General features: G+C 40.8%; 2 protein-coding genes across 2 annotated transcripts; both read left to right on the plus strand.

The window, feature by feature from the left end:
* Positions 1 to 4154: 4154 nt before the first annotated feature.
* arl13a (ADP-ribosylation factor-like 13A) lies at positions 4155 to 11650 on the plus strand (the record flags this gene model as incomplete). Its single annotated transcript, XM_084150612.1, has 10 exons — positions 4155 to 4174; positions 6859 to 6981; positions 7103 to 7173; positions 7291 to 7540; positions 7846 to 7951; positions 8151 to 8362; positions 10651 to 10756; positions 10935 to 11214; positions 11372 to 11479; positions 11595 to 11650. 10 exons carry the CDS (start codon positions 4155 to 4157, stop codon positions 11648 to 11650), a joined length of 1332 nt encoding a protein of 443 aa, XP_084006738.1.
* Positions 11651 to 12992: 1342 nt separating this feature from the next.
* LOC311107307 (putative acetylcholine receptor chaperone) lies at positions 12993 to 16352 on the plus strand (the record flags this gene model as incomplete). Its single annotated transcript, XM_084149792.1, has 2 exons — positions 12993 to 13112; positions 15990 to 16352. The coding sequence occupies 2 exons, from the start codon at positions 12993 to 12995 to the stop codon at positions 16350 to 16352; spliced, it is 483 nt and encodes a 160-aa protein (XP_084005918.1).
* Between the last annotated feature and the right edge of the window lie 4170 nt (positions 16353 to 20522).

Raw genomic sequence — 20522 nt, forward strand, 5'->3', positions numbered from 1 at the left:
ATGAAATGGGGTATGAAATATGAATGTCAATACATGTAATAGGCTGAATAGTGAGGGGAATTGCCACAGTTAAAGTTCCCTTATAAGAGCTACAATGCTAATATTTGTGTAAACCCTTTACAGATGTGTTCTGTGGGTGTCACTGAGTAGACTGATACCCCAATTCCATGGATCCACAATCCATAGGTAAAGCTGAACATTCCAATATGAATGTTCAATACACATTGTAGGTTGACTGGTGAACTAATGTGGCTCAGTTCACACTTTTGTCAAAGACCTGCAATAAGAGCTATGATGCTAATATTTGTGTCAACTCTTCACAGTTGTGTTGAGTAGACTGATACCCAATTCCATGGATACACAATCCATATGTAAGGCTGTACAGTGAAATATGAATGTCAATACCCACAATAGGCTGACTGGGGAGGTGATTTACCACAAAGTCCCCTAATAGATTTAATTGGGATCCCCATTAGCCGACACCAATTGCGACAGCTAGTCTTACGACACTCATATTTGGGTAAACCCTTCACAGTTATGTTCTGTGGGTGTCACTGAGTAGGCTGATACACCATTTCATGGAGACACAATCCATAGGTAAGGCTGTACAGTGAAATATAAGTATGCCCACAAAGCAATTCTGAAGTCTAACACATTTGTTGTTGTGTGAAATTAACTCATTATTGTATTTTGTTGAATTTATATAACAACATCCCAACCTTGTTTAGCATTATCTAGTACAAATGGCATCACTTTCAAGGTGGAACTTTTATTTTGAAGGCGAACCGCAAATTCCACTATTGTGGCTAATCGTTATTGTGGCCAGCTTCACATAGGTCTTGGAGGGGGGGCGCTACCTCCCACCACCCCTGGGTCCTAGGGCCTTTATCGACCGCCTACTGCGTGCAGCTGTGTGCATGTCATCGAGAGTGCATGCTTGTAACCTATTTATACTTGACTATTTTCAATAAGAGTGCCCTCTGTTTTGGATCCTAAAAAACTCTAACGAAAGCCCCAATGGTAATGAGGGAATATCACAAAAGCACAGAACAGAAAAAAGTAGAAATCTTGGCCAAATACTTTCAGAAGGTTATTGAAGCAGGTGGGGCTACTACAAATCCTAACAGCTTAGAAACAATACTACAGTCAGTTATATACAGTACCTCTCAACCTTCTCTCTCAGTGCCTGTGTGTTGTGCAGGGCAGGAGCACAGAGAAATCAGTTGTCCTGTTTCCCTTTTTAGGCTATTTACATTTTACATTTTAGTCATGTAGTAGACGCTCTTATCCAGAGCGACTTACAGTTAGTGAATGCATACATTTTCATACCACCACTAGGACAGACTTGGCCCTGTTACAGCACCAGAGTTATGTTGAACGCTGCTATGTGAACATGTGCAGTGGGAAGGCCAGGCTAGCTCATACCCCAACATTGAGGGGTTGTATTGACATGACTTGACACAGTGTTGCATTTGGTTTACATTTACATTTGGTACTACATTTTAGTAAACAAATTACGAACTAAATCACATCCTTTAGAATTAATGGAACCTAGTGAAATAGTTTTTTGTTTGCTCAGGCTACTGTGCAAACAGGGATTATCAGAATTGGTGCTGGGCCTATGAGAGTGATCCCATCTGCTTCTTTTGACCTTTGGCTTTTGCTCAGTGCGAATGTGGTTCCTTTAGTATAATGTTGACTTCAATCTGGCCAGTCATTTCAAATTGTCTCTAAGCTTGAAGTAAGATGCTGTGCTCATCAACAGAGTACTTCAAATGCAGACTGTTATGTAGATTGTTTTAATAACGTTAGTTTGGATGATAAATCTATTGCATTTTTGTATTCATATTATGATCACAGTGCACTGTTTTCCATATGAAAGCCTTAACCCAGATTAAACATTCATGTTTTTCCAGAGCAGCACAGTGTTACCCATAGCTCACCCCAAAATGAAAATCACTCCCCCAGTGTAACCAGATGGGTCCCAGGCAGGCAGTGATGTGGGCGCTGCATTGTGAATGGGGCTTTCAAAGTCTGCTGGAGGTCCTCCTCCTATTATTAATTAATGTGAGTAGTGAGACAGCGCTGTGGGTCAGTGGTTGCAAACTGTAGTGGTTGTTTACTTTCTGAAAGCAAGGCGGCAGTGTAGGACTAAGGCCCTGTCATTAGAGGCCTAGCAGGCCTTTAGGACCCCCACCCTAGTGTAGTGTATACCCCACAGTATGTACACACATACTCCTTATTACGTCTTTGAACAAAAAGCTGAACACATTTTTGGCCCGGATTCAAACGAATTAAATCAGTTTGAAACAGTAAATCCTACAGTCATCAGATGCATGTAGATGTTCAATTGTGTACTATTCAGTAGTAACATTCAGTAGCCTTATTTAATAGAACATTCTAAACTAAAGCAGAGAGACTTCAGAGGGAACATAACCCTCAGACATAAATTCAGCTGTCAGGTCTATCAGAGATGTGTTAGGTACGTGGAGGGCATGGGTATATGAGGCAGGGCGTAAGGACGTTGTGCTAAGCCTTTGCTTCTGCTTCTGCTGCTGTGTATGTGTGTGTTTGTTGTGTGTGTGTGTGTATGTGTGTGTGTGTTTGTGTGTGTGTACGTGTGTGTGTGTCATTGCCAGCTGACGCTGTGGTCAGAGCCTCGGATGAGTCTAGTCAGCAGATGAAGCCCATGCCTGATTGGACACTGGGGTAATGACTTAACGAGATGAAGCATGTACAAAAAATCTGTCACATTTTACCTTGTATTTGCCATACTGACTGTACTGGGACTAACTTTTAATAAAATTACAATTTTCTTTTATACGTTGGTATTGTTGTGGGTCGTTAAGAAGGTTCACTTCGGAATTATAATCTTTTGTCATGAGTAGACAGACTGCAGGGCAAATTCTTTCCTCCCTATGTCAGCTCTTGTTTAGCAAAACCACACACAGTGACGTAATCACAGCCGTCATGTGAATGGTTCCATAGAAATTGAGGCCATCTAGTGGCCATTGTAATAATGTATCAACTTGTAAAGATGTTACAATGTTATAAGGCAGCAATGATAGCCTTACAAACAATGAAACGTAGTTACATTTGCCTCATACTGCATGTTTATCCTGTTTGATTTCCATCAGTGTAAAAATACCACCTCTCTAATCTACTCACTATGGACGTCACAAGAGATCATAGGTCAAATTGAACTCAATTAAATGTGAGGTGATTCCGGTAGTACCAGTAATCTGGATTGCTCTCTTCCATTGTTAACTGGTGAACTCAGAAAGTGGGGCCACACCACATGCCCACCAGCCTTGTAAACAAACAAGCAAACAAACAAACAAAGCTACAGTAAAGTATGATGTCATTATGAGCTGTGTGATTGCCAAATGCACAACATCTACCCATTAGTTCCTCTAACATCATGCTTGTTTCCCATTTTAGACACTTAAAGGAGGGGCATGTATCTCTACTAGATGTCACAAAAATCACATAATGAGACATCTTTGTCAAAATTGGCCATGGGCAAGTGTCCTAATCTGGCCCAGTTAAAGCACAATGCAGTCAAAAACGTGATTTTCCTGAGTTTTATATATATATTTCCACACTATGTGGTTGGAATAATATTGTGAAAGTGTGAAAATTATCATAATACCCTTTTAGCGTAAGAGCTGTTTGAAAAAAGACTGGTGACATCACCATGCCCTACATTTGTTAATAGACCAATAAAGAAGAGCATTCCAAAACTCTCTGCCAATAACAGCTAGTTCTCACTTTTCCCCTACCCACTCAGAACAATCCCAGAAAGTCCTAGCAAAATTCTTGCTTGAGAAATGTCTCTTTGCTAAAAATCTATTTTTGTTTCTTTTTAACTATTTTAATTTAAAACAATCACAGTAAGGTACTTAATTGTTACCCAGAAATTATTTGATATTCAGATAAAAACGGCTGCATTGGACCTTTAAAGTAGAGCACCCTATCCAATGGTTGAAGGCAGATCTAACAAACACCAGAATGATTGGTGGACAGGTTAACATTGTGTTTCCCAGGTTGCACCACCCACATGAGGTGACCACAGGATTAGTGGAATAATTGAGCCCTGATTAGTTGTCTGGTACATACAAGATGCCACAAGAAAAACACACTCAAACAAACGTATGGACACTGACATCCTATTGTAAGTATTTTATTTTATTTATATTCTATCTAGCATTTCATGTGGCTTCTATTGTCATAGACTTTCCCCTGAGAACAGTGTTGAAAATGTTCTACTTGTGGGATTAAACAAGTAATATGAATGGAATTTCTTATTACATTTACATTTACGTCATTTAGCAGACGCTCTTATCAAGAGCGAAAACACGACTTTTTCAGTGTACAATGCTGTGTGATTGGATATTTTGTCATGGACTAATACAGTTTTGCATAATTTCTATGATGGGCAATGCATTTAGGCTGTTGCACATTGTTTACATTAAACGGTTGTACACATGGTTATCACGGTTAACTGATAAACCACACTCTGTTGTCTTCAGATTCAACCATATCAATATTTATCATTGCAGTCAGTGACGTGTCTTATTGCAGTCAGTGTTTTATTTTTACTTTAATCTGACAAAGTGCTTAATTTGCACTTTTATGGTCTAAATGTCTGAACTTAAATAGCCTTTTTTGCTACATTGGAATTTGTATAGAGACAAAAAATATCTATTTTATTTTATAAGTAATTCACCTGACACCTGAAACCGTAACAATAAGAAATATGAATATTGAAAATATATACTGTAGGTCAGGGATCATCAACTAGATTCAGCCGCTGACCGATTTTTTTCTTGAGCGGATGGTGGAGGGGCTGGAACATATATTCACTCTGGCAATCTACTCCGATTTCAGAGCACTCTGTCTGACTGTGCCAGAACGCAGAATAACTGATGAATTAACGAATGTGCAACACCTGTTGAATATGACCGGTGTCAGTAAACGTCGGCAAAAAAAAAAACTATTTCATTTGTTGCCAGCAGCACAGTTGCAGTCACCACAACGCTCTAGATATCATGAAAGCAGCCTAACCAGATCTGCTAGGGCGAGTAAAATGGTCAGAATGTGGTGTTCTCTCATTTGTGTCTGTAAGTAGTTTGCAAGCTAGCCAACTTTAGCCAGTTAGCTTGGGTGCTTGACTGCCGTTGTGACAGAACGCTTGGATCAACCCTACTGTGGCTCTGAACGCTCCGAGAGTGAAACGCTCTGAATTTACGAACGGACAATCTGACAGCGCATTCAATCTACGAACGCCCTGAGTGCCCTCTGAGTGCACTCCAGAGTGAATTTATGAACACACCCATAATTACAAATCATTAGCAGACTTCAGATTGACCACAGATATAATATTTGACAAAAAAATAGTAAATTCAAACCTTGTATACAATCACATCTCTCTATTATGCATGGGAATACTTGGGAACAGATTTCCAAAAATAAAATCAATTGGAGCTGATTTCCTTGTGTTTTTAGTCTATTATGTCCAACAACGAACATTCAAAATAAATAAAATAATTACAAAAATAAATAAAAATACATATATATATATATATATATATATATATATATATATATATATATATATATATACAGTACCAATCAAAAGTTTGGACACACCTACTCATTCAAAGGTTTTTCTTTATTTTTAATAAATTCCATAGTTTTGATGTCTTCACTATTATTCTACAATGTAAAAAAATGTAAAAATAAAGAAAAACCCTTGAATGAGTAGGTGTGTCCAAACTTTTGACTGGTAGTGTATATATATATATTATTTTCAAATTCGGCCTGCGTGCCGCCAGTTGGGGAACCCTGCTGTAGGTTGAAGTCTTGTTGCTAGCTCATGCTCTACTGACTAGTCTGGGTTTATGCAGCTTATGGAGATTGAGCAGATGCAGAGGGCAGAGAGCTGAGACCTGCTGGATTTATTTAGCACACCTCAGACAGACAGACACTCACACACCTGCTGTTTGTGTAGAACCAGACTGTGGCAGACTACACAGGTCCAAAGATGTGTCAGACAGCTGGTAGGCTACCGTGTCTGAATGTGATCAGACAATCAGACTGTGCCAGCCAGGTCAGCCACATAGTTCCATAACATGTAGATGAGAATATGCAGTTATGCTGTGCATTTTAAAACAATAAAACAAACCCCATTGTGGAAACCGATGGACTAGTTTATGGATAGTTTATGGGGATAGCAAAAGGGATATACAGTAAGCAGGTAATGCACAGACCCAATGAATAGTGTATCCCGAAAGGGATAGGAATGCACTATGGGTACAAACAATGTTACTTAGTTGAACCAGGTACTATAACCCACACTCTTAGAAAAAAAGGGTTCCAAAAGGGTTCTTCGGCTGTCCCCACAGAATAACCCTTTTCCCCCCCAGGGAGAACCCTTTTTGGTTCCATGAAGAACCCCTTTGGGTTCCATGTAGAACCCTCTGTGGAAAGGGTACTACATGGAACCCAAAAGTGTTCTACCTGGAACTAAAATGCTTCTACCTGGAACCAAAAAGGGTTCTTCAAAGGGTTATCCTATGGGAACAGCCGAATAACCATTTTACGTTCTAGACAGCATATTTTTTTCTAAGAGTGCAGTTTATGTAATCACACAAATAATACTAACCTTTGTCAAACAGATTTCAAACAGTAAAGAAATGATCAACTTTTACATTAAGATCTACATGGCTCTGGAGTCTTCTGGACTTTATTGGCCCTGACCCTGATCACCTGACAGTAGCCTCTGTTACCTCAGCTGACTTATATAAGTCTATGGTTTGCACGTCGGCCCTGTGTCATAATGAGCTCTTCTTTCAGGTGGGAACTGAGGAGAAGATGGTGGCCGCAGTGCTCACCTTGCTCTGTTTCACCACAACTGAACATGTTCAACTTGATAACCAACTGCTGCAGCTGGATCTCCAAGCTCCAGCAACCCATCAGGTAAGAACGACTTTCTCTCAAATGGATTAACTCAGTCCCCCAGTCACTTGCGATTACAAATACTGTGACTTAAATTGCTCCATATGCTAATTCCAGCCCCATATCTTGTATTTTCACACAGGAAAGTCAATGTACTGGTGGTCGGTCTTGACAAAGCAGGAAAAACATCCACTGTCAGGGGGATGTTAAGAGGTAATGTAACAGTGACGTCAATACAAAGCAATTAACAGTAACCATGCAGCAGACGTAACACAGAAATCTGCGTATGGCTGACTGAAGTCATCTTATAACTATCCTCGCCGTCTGCAGTGCCCCCAGTGGACGTGGGTCCAACACATGGGTGTGTCCGCACAGAGCTGAGAGTGGAAAACTTCCTGGTCACCCTGCTGGACATCGGTGGGGCCTCGGAGGTGCGGGGGTCCTGGAGGGATCTCTATGGGGAGGTCCATGGGTTCATCTTTGTGGTGGACTCCAGTGACCGGCAGAGGATTAAAGAGGTCAAGGAGCTTCTGACGGACCTGCTGAAGCAGCCTAGAGTGGCGGGAAAACCACTACTGGTGTAAGGACTACTCCTTATATCAAGTTTGAATTAATGTGAATATAATACTTGATCAATAAAAAAAGTAAAAAAGTAAAGTTCTATTTGTTCTATTTATAGTTTATAACTATTTTATACAAGGTTCTATGAGGTGTACAGGACAAAGTGGCAGATGATCTATACTACCTATACCCATTTAAAACCTTAGTGTTGCCATTTACAGTGGGCAAGGAAGGACAGTAGCAAAATTGATTAGTGCTTTCAGTGTAGTGTTTTCCTTTTTTGAATCCACTGAAGAAACTTTGTGCTTTGTTGTTGTGTTTTAGGCTGGCCAACAAGCAGGACAAGATGAACGCCCTGCTGGGAAGTGAGATAATTGAGCTCCTGTCTCTGGAGAGACTGGTGAACCAGAGCCGCTCTCTGTGCCACATTGTGAGTCTAGTTCTCATACACATCACTCTCCACACAACTAGACAGCCAGACAGCCAGACAGACAGACAAACAAACAAACAAACAGACAGACAGAAAGACAGATTATGTTTATTATGTACAAGAGACAGATAGATACATAGACAGACAGAAATCCATGTAGGCTACATAGATTTGATTATGTTGTGCTTTTTCACTCTAGGAGCCTTGCTCAGCCTTAATGGACCTGCGTAGGTGGACAGACAGGAAGACGCTGAGGGGTCTTCGCTGGCTTCTGCGTGCTGTCAATCTGGATTACCCAGAACTCTGTTCTCGCATAATCAGGGACATCAGGGACAGGAGACCTCTAGCACCAGATGGGAGGGACAGGAGTGGGAATATAGAGAGGAGCCGCAGCAAGCCCAAAGAGGAAAGGTAAGAGAGACCATAACTATCCCAATGGGCACAAATTGGTTGAATCAACATTGTTTCAACGTCATTTGTCAATGCATTGTGACGTGGAATCTACGTGGAAAATACATTGGATTTTTTAAAAGTCATCAACGGAAACTGTTGTTTTGAGGGTGAAGTTTCAGATAGACACACCTTGTATATAATATGTTGAATTTGTACCTTTGAAACAATGACAGATCTCGTGAGAATGATTATTGAGAGATCTCTTAATAACTAAATATATTCACTGTTGCTATTGAAGTCATTCCAAAGGGTAGGTTTAACAGAGCAAATGAAACATGTCAACACTTTATCACTCATATATCTTCAATGATACTATTTAGGCCTATATAGCATTTGCAATGTCATCAACAGCTATTGTTGAATTTATTATTAAACAATAGCGCAAAGATTTTATTCATGATCTTTTGTTTTACAATACAAAACATACACATACAAACGATAACATACAGACTCACACAAACATCCACAACATCACCCCTGCCCAGACCCACCTGCTCACACCCCCATCTCCAGTGCCCGTATCACTCTCCGCCACATGGCCTCAGACTGCACCATTTTCTTTCTCTCTGTCGCCCACACACTTTCAACATTTAGATAATAAAGCATTTGACCTTTCCATTTTGTTAACGATGGAGGATTGGTAGAGTTCCAGACAAGTTAACAAATGATATGTTGAATTCACATCTCCAAATAAACCAAAAATAAAAGTTAAAGAATAGGATTAAGTCAGTGGCTCAGATGAAACTATCCAGGCATATTCTTTAAATGTTGATATTTGGTTGTGTTGTCAACCAAACATAATTCTATAATATTTTTGTAATACAGTAAATAGCCTAAAGTATTGGCTATCTTAGTGTCACGGTTCAGACAGACGACCAGAGGACCACAATTGCGTCACACCAGAAAGTTTATTAAAACTTAAGGGAAAAGGGAAGTAGGGAGTGAATGAAGGCTCCAGGGGTAACAGGGATCCCGTCCAATGTGCTGGGTCTGTGCCCCCCCCAGTGGCAGCGATGCGTCCTATGAAGCCGGTGGTGGGTGGTCCAGAAGTCCTGGGGGGGGGAGACACAGACACAACAGGGCGGAATGAAACAAGGCAGCAGTACAGTTCAAGGGAAATCCAAAATACGTAGTAGCAAGGCAGAAGGCTGGTCAGAGTTACCGGGATTGAAGAGTAGTCAGGAGTCGTTAAGGCAGAAGCAGGTCTGGATCTCCTGGGGCAGAAGAGTATCCAAAAATACAGGCAGGTCCGGGGTCACAAAACCAGGGTGAGCCAGAAGCGCGAGCAAACAGGTTCCGGGTGTGAGCTTTGCAGACGATCTGACACCGGAGAGCTGAAAGACAGGGCCTTAAATACTGGGAGAGGTAGTGGGTAATGCAGCGCAGCTGGCAGAGTAATTAGAGCAGAGCAGAGCAGGGACAGGTGGAGCTAGTTAGGCTGAGTAGAGAGAGTGGTGAGCAGAGTGGAAGAAAATTAAGGTGGTAACCCGGTGGAGTGAGAGGCTCATGACACTTAGAAACTAATGTAACAGTATTTATTCAACCTTAAAATGAGTAACACATCCATGGCCACATTTTGAGGTTACTGTAACTATAAATGTCTTCTTATGTAATCATAGAAAGCGTGCATGTTCAAGATAGCATGCAAAGGTAGCAGGTCTGTGGAGATCTTCACAATTGCTGTAAAAATCTGCGCAGAATCTTGAACAGCATTGATCACTTGCACTATGTACTTTTAATGTAATCTCAACTGCAATCCAGGTCATTTGGTTCTGCTATTAGATCAAGCACAGTGATAACCCATTAAGTTGTTGTATAAATACAAAATGTCTGACATTGTATTCCCATTTGAACTTTGTTGTGCTTTCAAATGGTTGAAAGCACAGTGATAATACATTTAGATGACAACTAAACCAAAAATGAGAATGTGCTTTTAGATGGTTGAAGGCATACATTGGGAATTCAACAAACTTCTGGATGTCTATTTTAGTCGGTGAATGAAGGTTGAACTCTCATTGATCAACTTCTCAACCAATTATTACCCACATTTCCACGTTGAAATGACATGGTGTGCCCAGTGGGATGTGCCTTCAGTTAGACTCCCAGAATATAATCTGTCTTGGCCAATGTGTTGATATTGCATTCACAGAATATGTATCCATGAACTATTTCAAAGACATGGCCTAACTATGTTAGCTAAAGCATCATGGCATGGACCGTTTCTCATGTGAAATGTCTCTGTGTAGAATCCGTGCCAGCAAAAATGACCTTCGTAAAGTACAACGCCCTCAAGAAAAGGACCAAAGACCCAAAACTCCCTCACTACAACCCATTCGAAACATCTTGAAAAAGGTAAAGAAATTGACATTTACAAATCCACTGATAATCGTTAGTTGTAGATCCATTTGCTCTTGATAAGATTCCAATTGATTATTTGTAGTAAAGCAGTCTACTAGTTTTAGTACATCTGGAGATGTACATTCATTTTCATTGCTGGAATATGTGAACTGAAAAGCCTTATGTATTGTAGGAGAGCACTCTGAAAAAGAGGCTAAATAAAAAGAAGAAAAAACAGGTGAAGATTAAGGACACAGAAGAGAAAAGTGAAGGAAGAGAGAATGCGGAGGAGGAGGAGGGGGAGGAAGGTAGCACAGAGGCGGACCCGGAACACAGTGTGCAGAAAGAGAAGTCCAACAGTCCCCTAATACCTCCGAAACGAAGGAAGCTGAAACGTAAAGCCAAAGTGAAGGAAGAGACCCAAGATCTCCCAGAATCAGTTGACAATGAAGACAAAGACAAATCAAATAAAGGTAGCTATGCTCCTCAAACAATACAACACTCTGTCTCCAATGTCTTGGCGTATGCTTTATGATTTATTAACAGGTTACAACATGTTATTAGTACTTTTGAATATTGAAATGTGTATCTGAGTTGATAACATTCACATTTCCTCATCTGTTGATAAAGGGGACAAGAAGAAGAAGAAAAAAGTGGTGAAAGTGAAAAAGAACAGGATAAACTCTGAGGAGGTGCCAGGAGCATACTCCCAGACAGTTGACCTCTCCGCGACCTTTGGTGAGCCCCCAGTCTCTCCTTCATAACTCGCACTGAAATGCAACGGCAAAATGAGACGGTCTGAGGCTCAAAGCCCATTTTAAACAAGATATGTGATTTCCCTGTTTCTTGATAGATCTTTACCGAAAAGCCATTTTGGCTCTGAAAGAGCGGCAGGATCAGGGCCAGTGAGAGGAGAGGGCTGAGAGGGGGAGAGAGAGAGAGAGAGTCCTGGGTCCAGTGTGTGACAACGCAGTCTGCTATCCTGGCAAGGGCAGCACTCCAGTGATTTATGAACACGTTGAGACACCTTAGTGACTCACCCTCAGCCTCTTCCCTGCCACCCACCCACCCAGACAGCTACCGGACTGACAGACTGATTGACAGAGGGAGACCTGCCCTGCCTGCAACCCCTCCACAACCTCCTTTTCCATTCTATTACCACACATTTCAAATTTACGGATTACAACTGGAGTTTTCAACGGCATTTGAAGGACAATTTCGAAAAACTTGATGGACGTTTTTCTTAGCTGCCACTGTGTAGGAACTGCAAAGCCAATGCACCCCCAGAGAAATGTGTTTTTATTTTATCTTACCAAAATATGTTATATGAAAGATTGACAATATTTATTTATTAGTGGTTATTTAATTATCTGCAGTAAAAGTAAACAATTGTTTATAAACATGATCAATGCACTTACTCTGCCAAAATATTTGAATCCCAACTCCTAAATATGAATAGAATTTATCTGTTTATATTGTAATTTCGATGGAAAGGGAGACATGCTTTTGTAATGTTTGTTTGCTTTTTACATGACTCACAGAACCAATTTTTCAACAACATAAAATGGTCAGTGAAAGGAAAATAGAATTTTAAGAGAACACCACCACCAGGTCAATTTGAAGAAAGAACAAATACAAAACTGAACTGTACAATAAACAATCACGTGCTTCCTTTACAATTTACCATATGCCTTGAAGTGTTCTAACTGTGCTTCACCTTGAAGATGATAATGCTATGTTGCTTCACCCAGATTGCCCCCTGCAGTTCAAACAATATGTCAAGCGCCAAACTAATGGTCAGCCATATGTAACCATGTTTCCTATTTAATTCGGCTATTAGCTATTATTTATTTATGCTGGAAAAGAAACTCTGATAAAAAAAAAATTATTGTTGGACTATGTTCAAATAATATCCATTCGTAAAATATTCGCCTATATTTTTGTAATGATATTACATATAAGATGATAATAGTGTTTGGTATGGGCCCCATAAATGACTGTAAGTCGCTTTGGATAAAAGCGTCTGCTAAATGGCATATTATTATTATTATTATATAATTGGGCATTTGCACCCTGGACCCTGTATACAAATTTCCTTTCGCCATTTTTTGTCGCGCTTCTAGAAGCCCACCCCCCTCAGCATCTTTACAGGAGAGAATACAGCCAGTTGTTTCAGTGAATAGGCCTACATTAAATAGCCGCCGCGCCGAGACACAGTTTGGTGGCGGTACTGGGACACACAACACCGAAGATGGCTTCACCGAGGACGATAACAATTGTGGCCCTCTCGTTCGCTCTTGGCATTTTTTTCGTCTTCATGGGCACCATAAAGCTCACACCAAGATTGAGCAAAGATGCTTACAGTGAGATGGTAAGTAAACCTTTAGCGACAAACCGCATCTGCAGCTGGAAGCGAAAGCCATTGTTCTGGCTATGGACGCACTCAGGCTCTAATGTGCTGTGCGCGGCTGACCCCCATTCGGATCATTAAATAAAATAGCCAATAATATCTAACTGATACATACGATTTGATTGTAGGTTTTGTTTCAATCGTGGGAATGTATTTAAGCAAGCAAGAACATGATGGTACCTGCTGCATTTTTATATAGCCTATAATAGGCTAAATTATTTATTGAAGTCTGACGATAGAAAAACATGACTTTTGTGACAGAAAATAAAATATTACCTCTAGGCATTTCAGATAAGCCCACATAATAGAAATCGAATGCATTGGCTACAGGCCAAAGTAAATAGGCCTGTTTGTTTGAAATAAGAGAAAATTGATATAGGCTAACAGTAGCCCACACATTTGTTCAGTAGTGTTTTATGGCAAATTATTTGTTATTATTAGCCTAATATGCCTTAAAACGGTATTTGAAGGTACATTTTAGCCTAGGCAATGGCAGCGCATGCGAACAAATTCTGGTGTGCACTAGCGGACTAGTCGATTAAACTCTTTATGATGGAGTTGAGCAGCGACTAGTGTGGGCGGTCTGGAGCTCCGACATCAATACATTTTTCTGTGAAATTGCAAGCTATTCTTTGAGTGCTGAAATCAGTAGATTTTTGTTAAAAACTGCCTTTTATGTGATGTCGGAGCTCCAGTCCGCCCACCCTAGCCCCCACTCATCTCCATTGCAAATCGTGGAGTTGAGTTTAATCAGCTAGGGGTGGACCTGCGAGTGTGGGGCTGATGTTGAGCCTCTCCTTACCAGTGACGTTAATGCTCATCTGTGCTCTGCTCGTCATTCATGTATGTTCTAATGTAATTTTTATTCCTTATCAGCGGAGCCTTGTCCTGCAGCGAAACAGTTAATTCAGCCTCATTTACTGCCTTTAAAAAAAACATGGTTGACTTGCTTAAACAAATGTGGTTTCTACTGACAATTGAGATGTACAAACTATGGCATAAGTGGACCACGAGCGGATAAGAGGCAATCCGTAATTTCGATTAAGACATTAATGAGTGAGCTAGGACGGACGTAGTCAATATAACTATTTGTTCAGCACTTTTGAAATGTACAGCGACAGAATTCAGAACATGGGCCGTTCTTACAGTATTCTCCCTGGACACCAAGTCAGAACCGTAGGACAAATAAATAAAGGGGGCATATAAGCAGACAATGAAAGCTCTTACAATATTCAATGATTACATTTCTCTAAAACAGGCTATAGGCTACATGTGCACCACCAAGACAGAACAGTAGGCTAAATTATGAGGGGCAAAGGAACCAAATGATTAGGGTGAGGCACATGGGCTACTAACAGCTTACTACACAACATACATTTAGTATTACTTTCTTAGCTACAGTATACATATCTCCCTGGCATATTGCATCATTTATGCAGCAGCATACAATAAATGTTTGTATGCTGCACTCACTTGAACCTTGAACAGGAAGGTGGAGCAGCGGTCCTTCGTGGGCAAATTTTGTCATCAAACTTTGTCATCAAAGTCTGCCATTCTCTGGATTTATGGTGCTTTCAAGACAACTGGAAACTCTGAAAAAACAAGGTTGAATCATGACGTCAGTGATCTTCAGGTCGGCGCTCTAGAAAGAGGCCTGAGTTCCCGACTTGGAATTCCGAGTTGGATGACCGTTCAAAATGTATTTTCCCAGTCGGAGCTCACTGAAGTCTGAGATTTCCCAGTTCCGAGTTTCCAGTTGTTTTGAACACGGCAGAAGTCATGCTGGATTGACAACATGGCCAATTTATCCAACCTTTTATGGCCCATGGTGTTGAATATTTATCCTTTTAAACTTGGAAAAGAGACCCTTAAACCCAGACTTGGACCACACACCCACTCCACTGAATAGCAGGCTAGTGATTGCTTTGCAACGCTTGCAGTTAGCCACTGATTCCTTCCAAACCACTCATTGTTGAATTTGCGATTTCAAACTTATTGTGTAATGTTAATGTCCAATGGCCGATGAGTTTAATCTATAATTTATTTTCATAATTTCTCTTCATATGACAAGGATTGAAAAGGATTTGCCAGTAGATTGCCGACTTGATTCATGATGATGACTGCTAGCTTGCTAGCTAAGATTTTTAAAGTATGATGTTGACATGATCAGTCCAATCAAAGCTATGGTAGATATAACGTGATTTGATGTCATTTTATCTGTGGCCAATGACCTTGAGCCTTCTTGGATGGGCACTTCTAATGTAACTCTATGGCAGCACCCAAGGGGCTTGAATTTTCTAGCTCTACCCATAGACTTTGCGGGGACTAGTGTCCACATGAGTGACAGAACACTGAGCCAATCACGGCGCAACTAGAGAACATTACCAACCCCTACGCTCTGTAGTTTCCGCTGGCTGCCCCACCACCACAGAAAGCACTGAGCTAGGCTGAAACACCTACATTTTGGAGCTGCCTTACTCAAGAAATAAAAAAAGAGACCATGTTTGTATGCGGCTTTATTAATTCAAAGATGCCAAAATAACATGCAAAACATATATTTGTTAGTTAAACAGCTCTGCCTCACCTACCCTGAATGACGGGTCGCCACTGGTCAGTGTCATGATTGTAGATAAACTGGTAGGCCTAGACATGGCGCTATTGGCTCCAAATGTATCGTCTCACTCCAACTTTTGATGTAGAATTGAAACTTCCTTAAAGGTTCTACAAATCTGAGAAATTATATACTGTAGCCTGTAGTATACCACTAATAATGAATAAGTTCTCTCTTTGATATCAATGCAAATTAATGCTGAAATGTTCTCTCTCATGTTTTTTTAGAAAAGGGCATACAAAAGCTACGCAAAGGCCTTGCCAGGTCTAAAGAAGATGGGCATCAGTTCGGTGCTGCTCCGTAAGATCATTGGCTCACTGGAGGTGGGCTGTGGTGTGGTTCTGACGTTGGTGCCAGGGAGACCCAAGGATGTGGCTAACTTCCTGCTCTTGCTGGTCATGCTGGCGGTCCTCTTCTTCCACCAGCTAGTAGGAGACCCCCTGAAACGATACGCTCATGCTCTGGTTTTTGGCATTCTGCTCACCTGCCGACTGCTCATTGCCCGGCAGAGTGAGGACCGGCCCGAGAGGGAGGAGAGCAGGGAAGAACACATAAATGTCCAGGAAAAGAACAAAGTCAAAAAGTCCTAATCCAGCCTGATCGTCTGGTCTGGGCAGAGCGACAGCAACTCTGGTCTGGGCAGAGCGACAGCAAAATGGAACCTTGTGCGTTTCTTTGGATTGTAGCAATTCTGATTAAAAAGAAACACAGTCGCCACAATGAGTGATATACCCACCCAGTCACCCACCTATCCCTTCCCCCACTCTTTTGGTTGACTGGTTATTGGTTTCATCCGCTCCCCTGCACTCATCCTAAAACTGAAATCCGCTTGTCCTGTATCCCAACCTTGACAGTGGACAATCATACTTGTGGCAACAGTAATGAGCTCAGCTCTTTTGAAAAATATACTGTATATGACCTTTGACCTCTGTCCTTTTCCTTGTTTCCCCCCCATTCTTATGTTGCATCTATCAAACCATAAGATGCCAAAAGTTCAATGTTTTTTATGTTTGTTTTTGACACAAATACTAATTTGATTGACTTTGTTGGCTTTGAGAATGCTGTTGTTTTCCGCTATTGAAGATTGGTACTTTTCAATTTTTTACATTTTAGGTGGGAAGCTAATGATATCCCTTGAATTCAATTGTTATTTTACAACAATTAAGCATGGTTCATATTAAATGGTTTAAAACAAACTAATATCCTATCAACACTGTTCAAATATATATTGTTGTTGAACATTGACTCACATTTATATAAATATAAGTATCACATATTTCCATTGTTATTAGTAAAATAAGAATATTTTTTGTGAATTCAGATTAGTTTCGTTCAAGCTTTTTCCTGTTGACTCGATTTTCTTGTAACTATTCCTATGCATGAAAATGTACCCCTTTTCCCCAAAGAAAAACGGAACGGTCAAATGACAAGTCTTTCGCTCATCTCAAATTGATTAATCACTTTGTTGGACCCAACACTGTTGTTCAAGGACTCATATGGAGGAGAGACCTTTAGGAAGCCATTTTGCTAGCAATTATGTACATACAGTGCCTTGCAAAAGTATTCATCCCCCTTGGCGTTTTTCCTATTTTGTTGCATTACAACCTGTAATTTAAATGGATTTTTATTTGGATTTCATGTAATGGACATACACAAAATAGTCCAAATTGGTGAAGTGAAATGAAAAAAATAACTTGTTTAAAAAAATTATACAAAATAAAAGTAAAAAGAAGTACAGATTAGGGTTGGGTTATAAAAACATATCTGAAACTTTGAACATCCCACGGAGCACCATTAAATCCATTATTAAAAAATGGAAAGAAAATATGCACAACAACAAACCTGCCAAGAGAGGGCCGCCCACCAAAACTCACGGACCAGGCAAGGAGGGCATTAATCAGAGAGGCAACAAAGAGACCAAAGATAACCTTGAAGGAGCTGCAAAGCTCCACAGCGGAGTTTGGAGTATCTGTCCATAGGACCCCTTTAAGCCATACAATCCACAGAGCTGGGCTTTACGGAAGAGTGGCCAGAAAAAAGCCATTGCTTAATGAAAAAAATAAGCAAACACGTTTGGTGTTCGCCAAAAGGCATGTGGGAGACTCCCCAAACATATGGAAGAAGGTACTCTGGTCAGATGAGACTAAAATTGAGCTTTTTGGCCATCAAGGAAAACGCTATATTTGGCGCAAACCCAACACCTCTCATCACCCCGAGAACACCATCCCCACAGTGAAGCATGGTGGTGGCATCATGCTGTGGGGATGTTTTTCATCGGCAGGGACTGGGAAACTGGTCAGAATTGAAGGAATGATGGATGGCGCTAAATACAGGGAAATTCTTGAGGGAAACCTGTTTCAGTCTTCCAGAGATTTGAGACTGGGACGGAGGTTCACCTTCCAGCAGGACAATGACCCTAAGCATACTGCTAAAGCAACACTTGAGTGGTTTAAGGGGAAACATTTAAATGTCTTGGAATGGCCTAGTCAAAGCCCAGACCTCAATCCAATTGAGAATCTGTGGTATGACTTAAAGATTGCTGTACACCAGTGGAACCCATCCAACTTGAAGGAGCTGGAGCAGTTTTGCCTTGAAGAATGGGCAAAAATCCCAGTGGCTAGATGTGCCAAGCTAATAGAGACATACCCCAAGAGACTTGCAGCTGTAATTGCTGCAAAAGGTGTCTCTACAAAGTATTGACTTTGGGGCGTGAATAGTTATGCATGCTCAAGTGTTCTGTTTTTTTGTCTTATTTCTTGTTTGTTTTACAATAAAACATATTTTGCATCTTCAAAGTGGTAGGCATGTTGTGAAAATCAATTTTAATTATAGGTTGTAAGGCAACAAAATAGGAAAAATGCCAAGGGGGGTGAATACTTTCACAAACCACTGTACATAATATGTCTATGGTTGCTAGCCTAGTGCTGTCTATATGTCTCTGGAACACAATCAATAGTCCAGCTGCTTTGTCAAATGCTTTGTCAAATGACATATCCAATAAAGGACTTGATATTTGTCTCTTAATAAAGTTATGTCTCTCTTTACATCCAATGACAACAAAGGCTTATGTTTATCTGTGAATCTATTTTGCTCTGGGATTTTTAACAGTATTCTGTTGAATTACTATGTTAGATAAGTATTTGTATGAGTATTACCATTACCATTACCACTGGATTCTTCTTGTAATATAAATCCATTTGATTAATATATAAGTGATGCTATCTTCAGTAATGATGAGTAGATAATGGGAACGTTTCAGTCAGATGGGCAGTTGTTCAGTTGATCGTTAACATTCACAATGCTTCTGTAAAACAAAATGAGCTAAATAAAGAAATGTACAAGCGAGATCTCCAAGCTATGTGTTCATTGTGTATCTTTTTATTCAATTCAAATCAGCAGTTATTTACAAAACATTCCAATCATAAAGTGTGTAAAAAGAAGAATGAACGCTTGGATTTGCATTCAGTTTATTGCAAATTTAGAGTAGCCTACCTGAACTTGGATCCTTCAGGTGAATGAGCCTACTACACACAATGATGTTATAAATCATTACCTACACATCATCAATTTATGCATGTAGGAAGGAAGGCAAACTGGCGATGGCTCGAGTTTGAAGTGGAGGGAGTATAGGGCTCCTTCTCTGGAGGAGGCAAAAAATAGATTCTGGCTTGGAAAAGTTTAATATTTTCAGAAGGAGACGGGTTATTGGTTAAGGGAGGAGGATTGAAGCGAAAGAGAGAGGAAGTTGAAAAGACTGAGGGAGGCAGAGGATGGGTTTGAATCTGTTGAAGCTAGCAATAACAAAGGAGAGGGTATGTCGAGGAAGATTGGTGTCAAGTTCAAACAGAGTGAGCCGGTCGCCAGTTCGAGTTCTGGAGGTGAAATGGAAGGGGTAGAACGTGTTGTGAGGAACTCAGAGCCCGAGCCTTGCATTGATGGACATGGTTATGATAAAGATACGTTTGGTCCAGTAGGAGTGACATTTTTGGAGAAAGTGGATCCTTGCCTTTTGGCGGATCCATTTGTGGTTTCAGGGTGGGTGGGAAAGGAGTTGGGTGCAGTTGAATCAGTGACGGTAACCTGTAGTGGACTTGTGATACTTGTTTGTGTTTCTTCTGACCAGAGGGAGCGGGTGCTCCGTGTCACGCAACTTGGGTCAAGATCTGTTTCTTGCTTTGCTCTTAGGACAGGGCACCATTGAAAGGAGTGATTTCTGTGGCAGCGTTAAGTGTGGAGGTGGAGCAATTGAAGTTGAAGATTCCTGGTGTTTGTGACGCCCGCCATTTGGTGCGACGCAGACCAAGCAGTGAGCGTAGGGAAACAGAGGAGTCACTATCAGTCCTTCTGAGCTTTGAGTCAGAGTCTTTACCTGACAAGGTCATGTTAGGATATATCAGTTATCTTGTTAGAGCGTTTGTGGCGAATCCACTGCGCTATTTCAGGTGCAATGTTTATGTTCATGTCGCAGAAGTGTGTACGAGGGAGATTCCAAGATGTGGAAAGTGTGCAGGATCGCATGGGATAGAGGATTGTGTAGTTTTGGTGGATAAAGTTGTGTGTGTCAACTGTAGGGGTGCACATGTTTCTGAGGATCGGAACTGTCCGGTGAAAGAGATGCAGGTTGAGGTGGCTAGAGTCAGAGTAGTGCAGAAGGTGTCGTATACTGAGGCAGTGAAGAAAGTAGAGGAGGATGGGTCAAGGGTGAGGTATTCTGAGAGAATCCCTGTGAATAGTAGATCTGTGCCAGCTCAGAGGGATAG

The sequence above is a fragment of the Coregonus lavaretus genome (assembly GCF_964263955.1).
Source record: "Coregonus lavaretus genome assembly, chromosome: 32".
In the NCBI taxonomy this organism is placed as follows: domain Eukaryota; kingdom Metazoa; phylum Chordata; class Actinopteri; order Salmoniformes; family Salmonidae; genus Coregonus; species Coregonus lavaretus.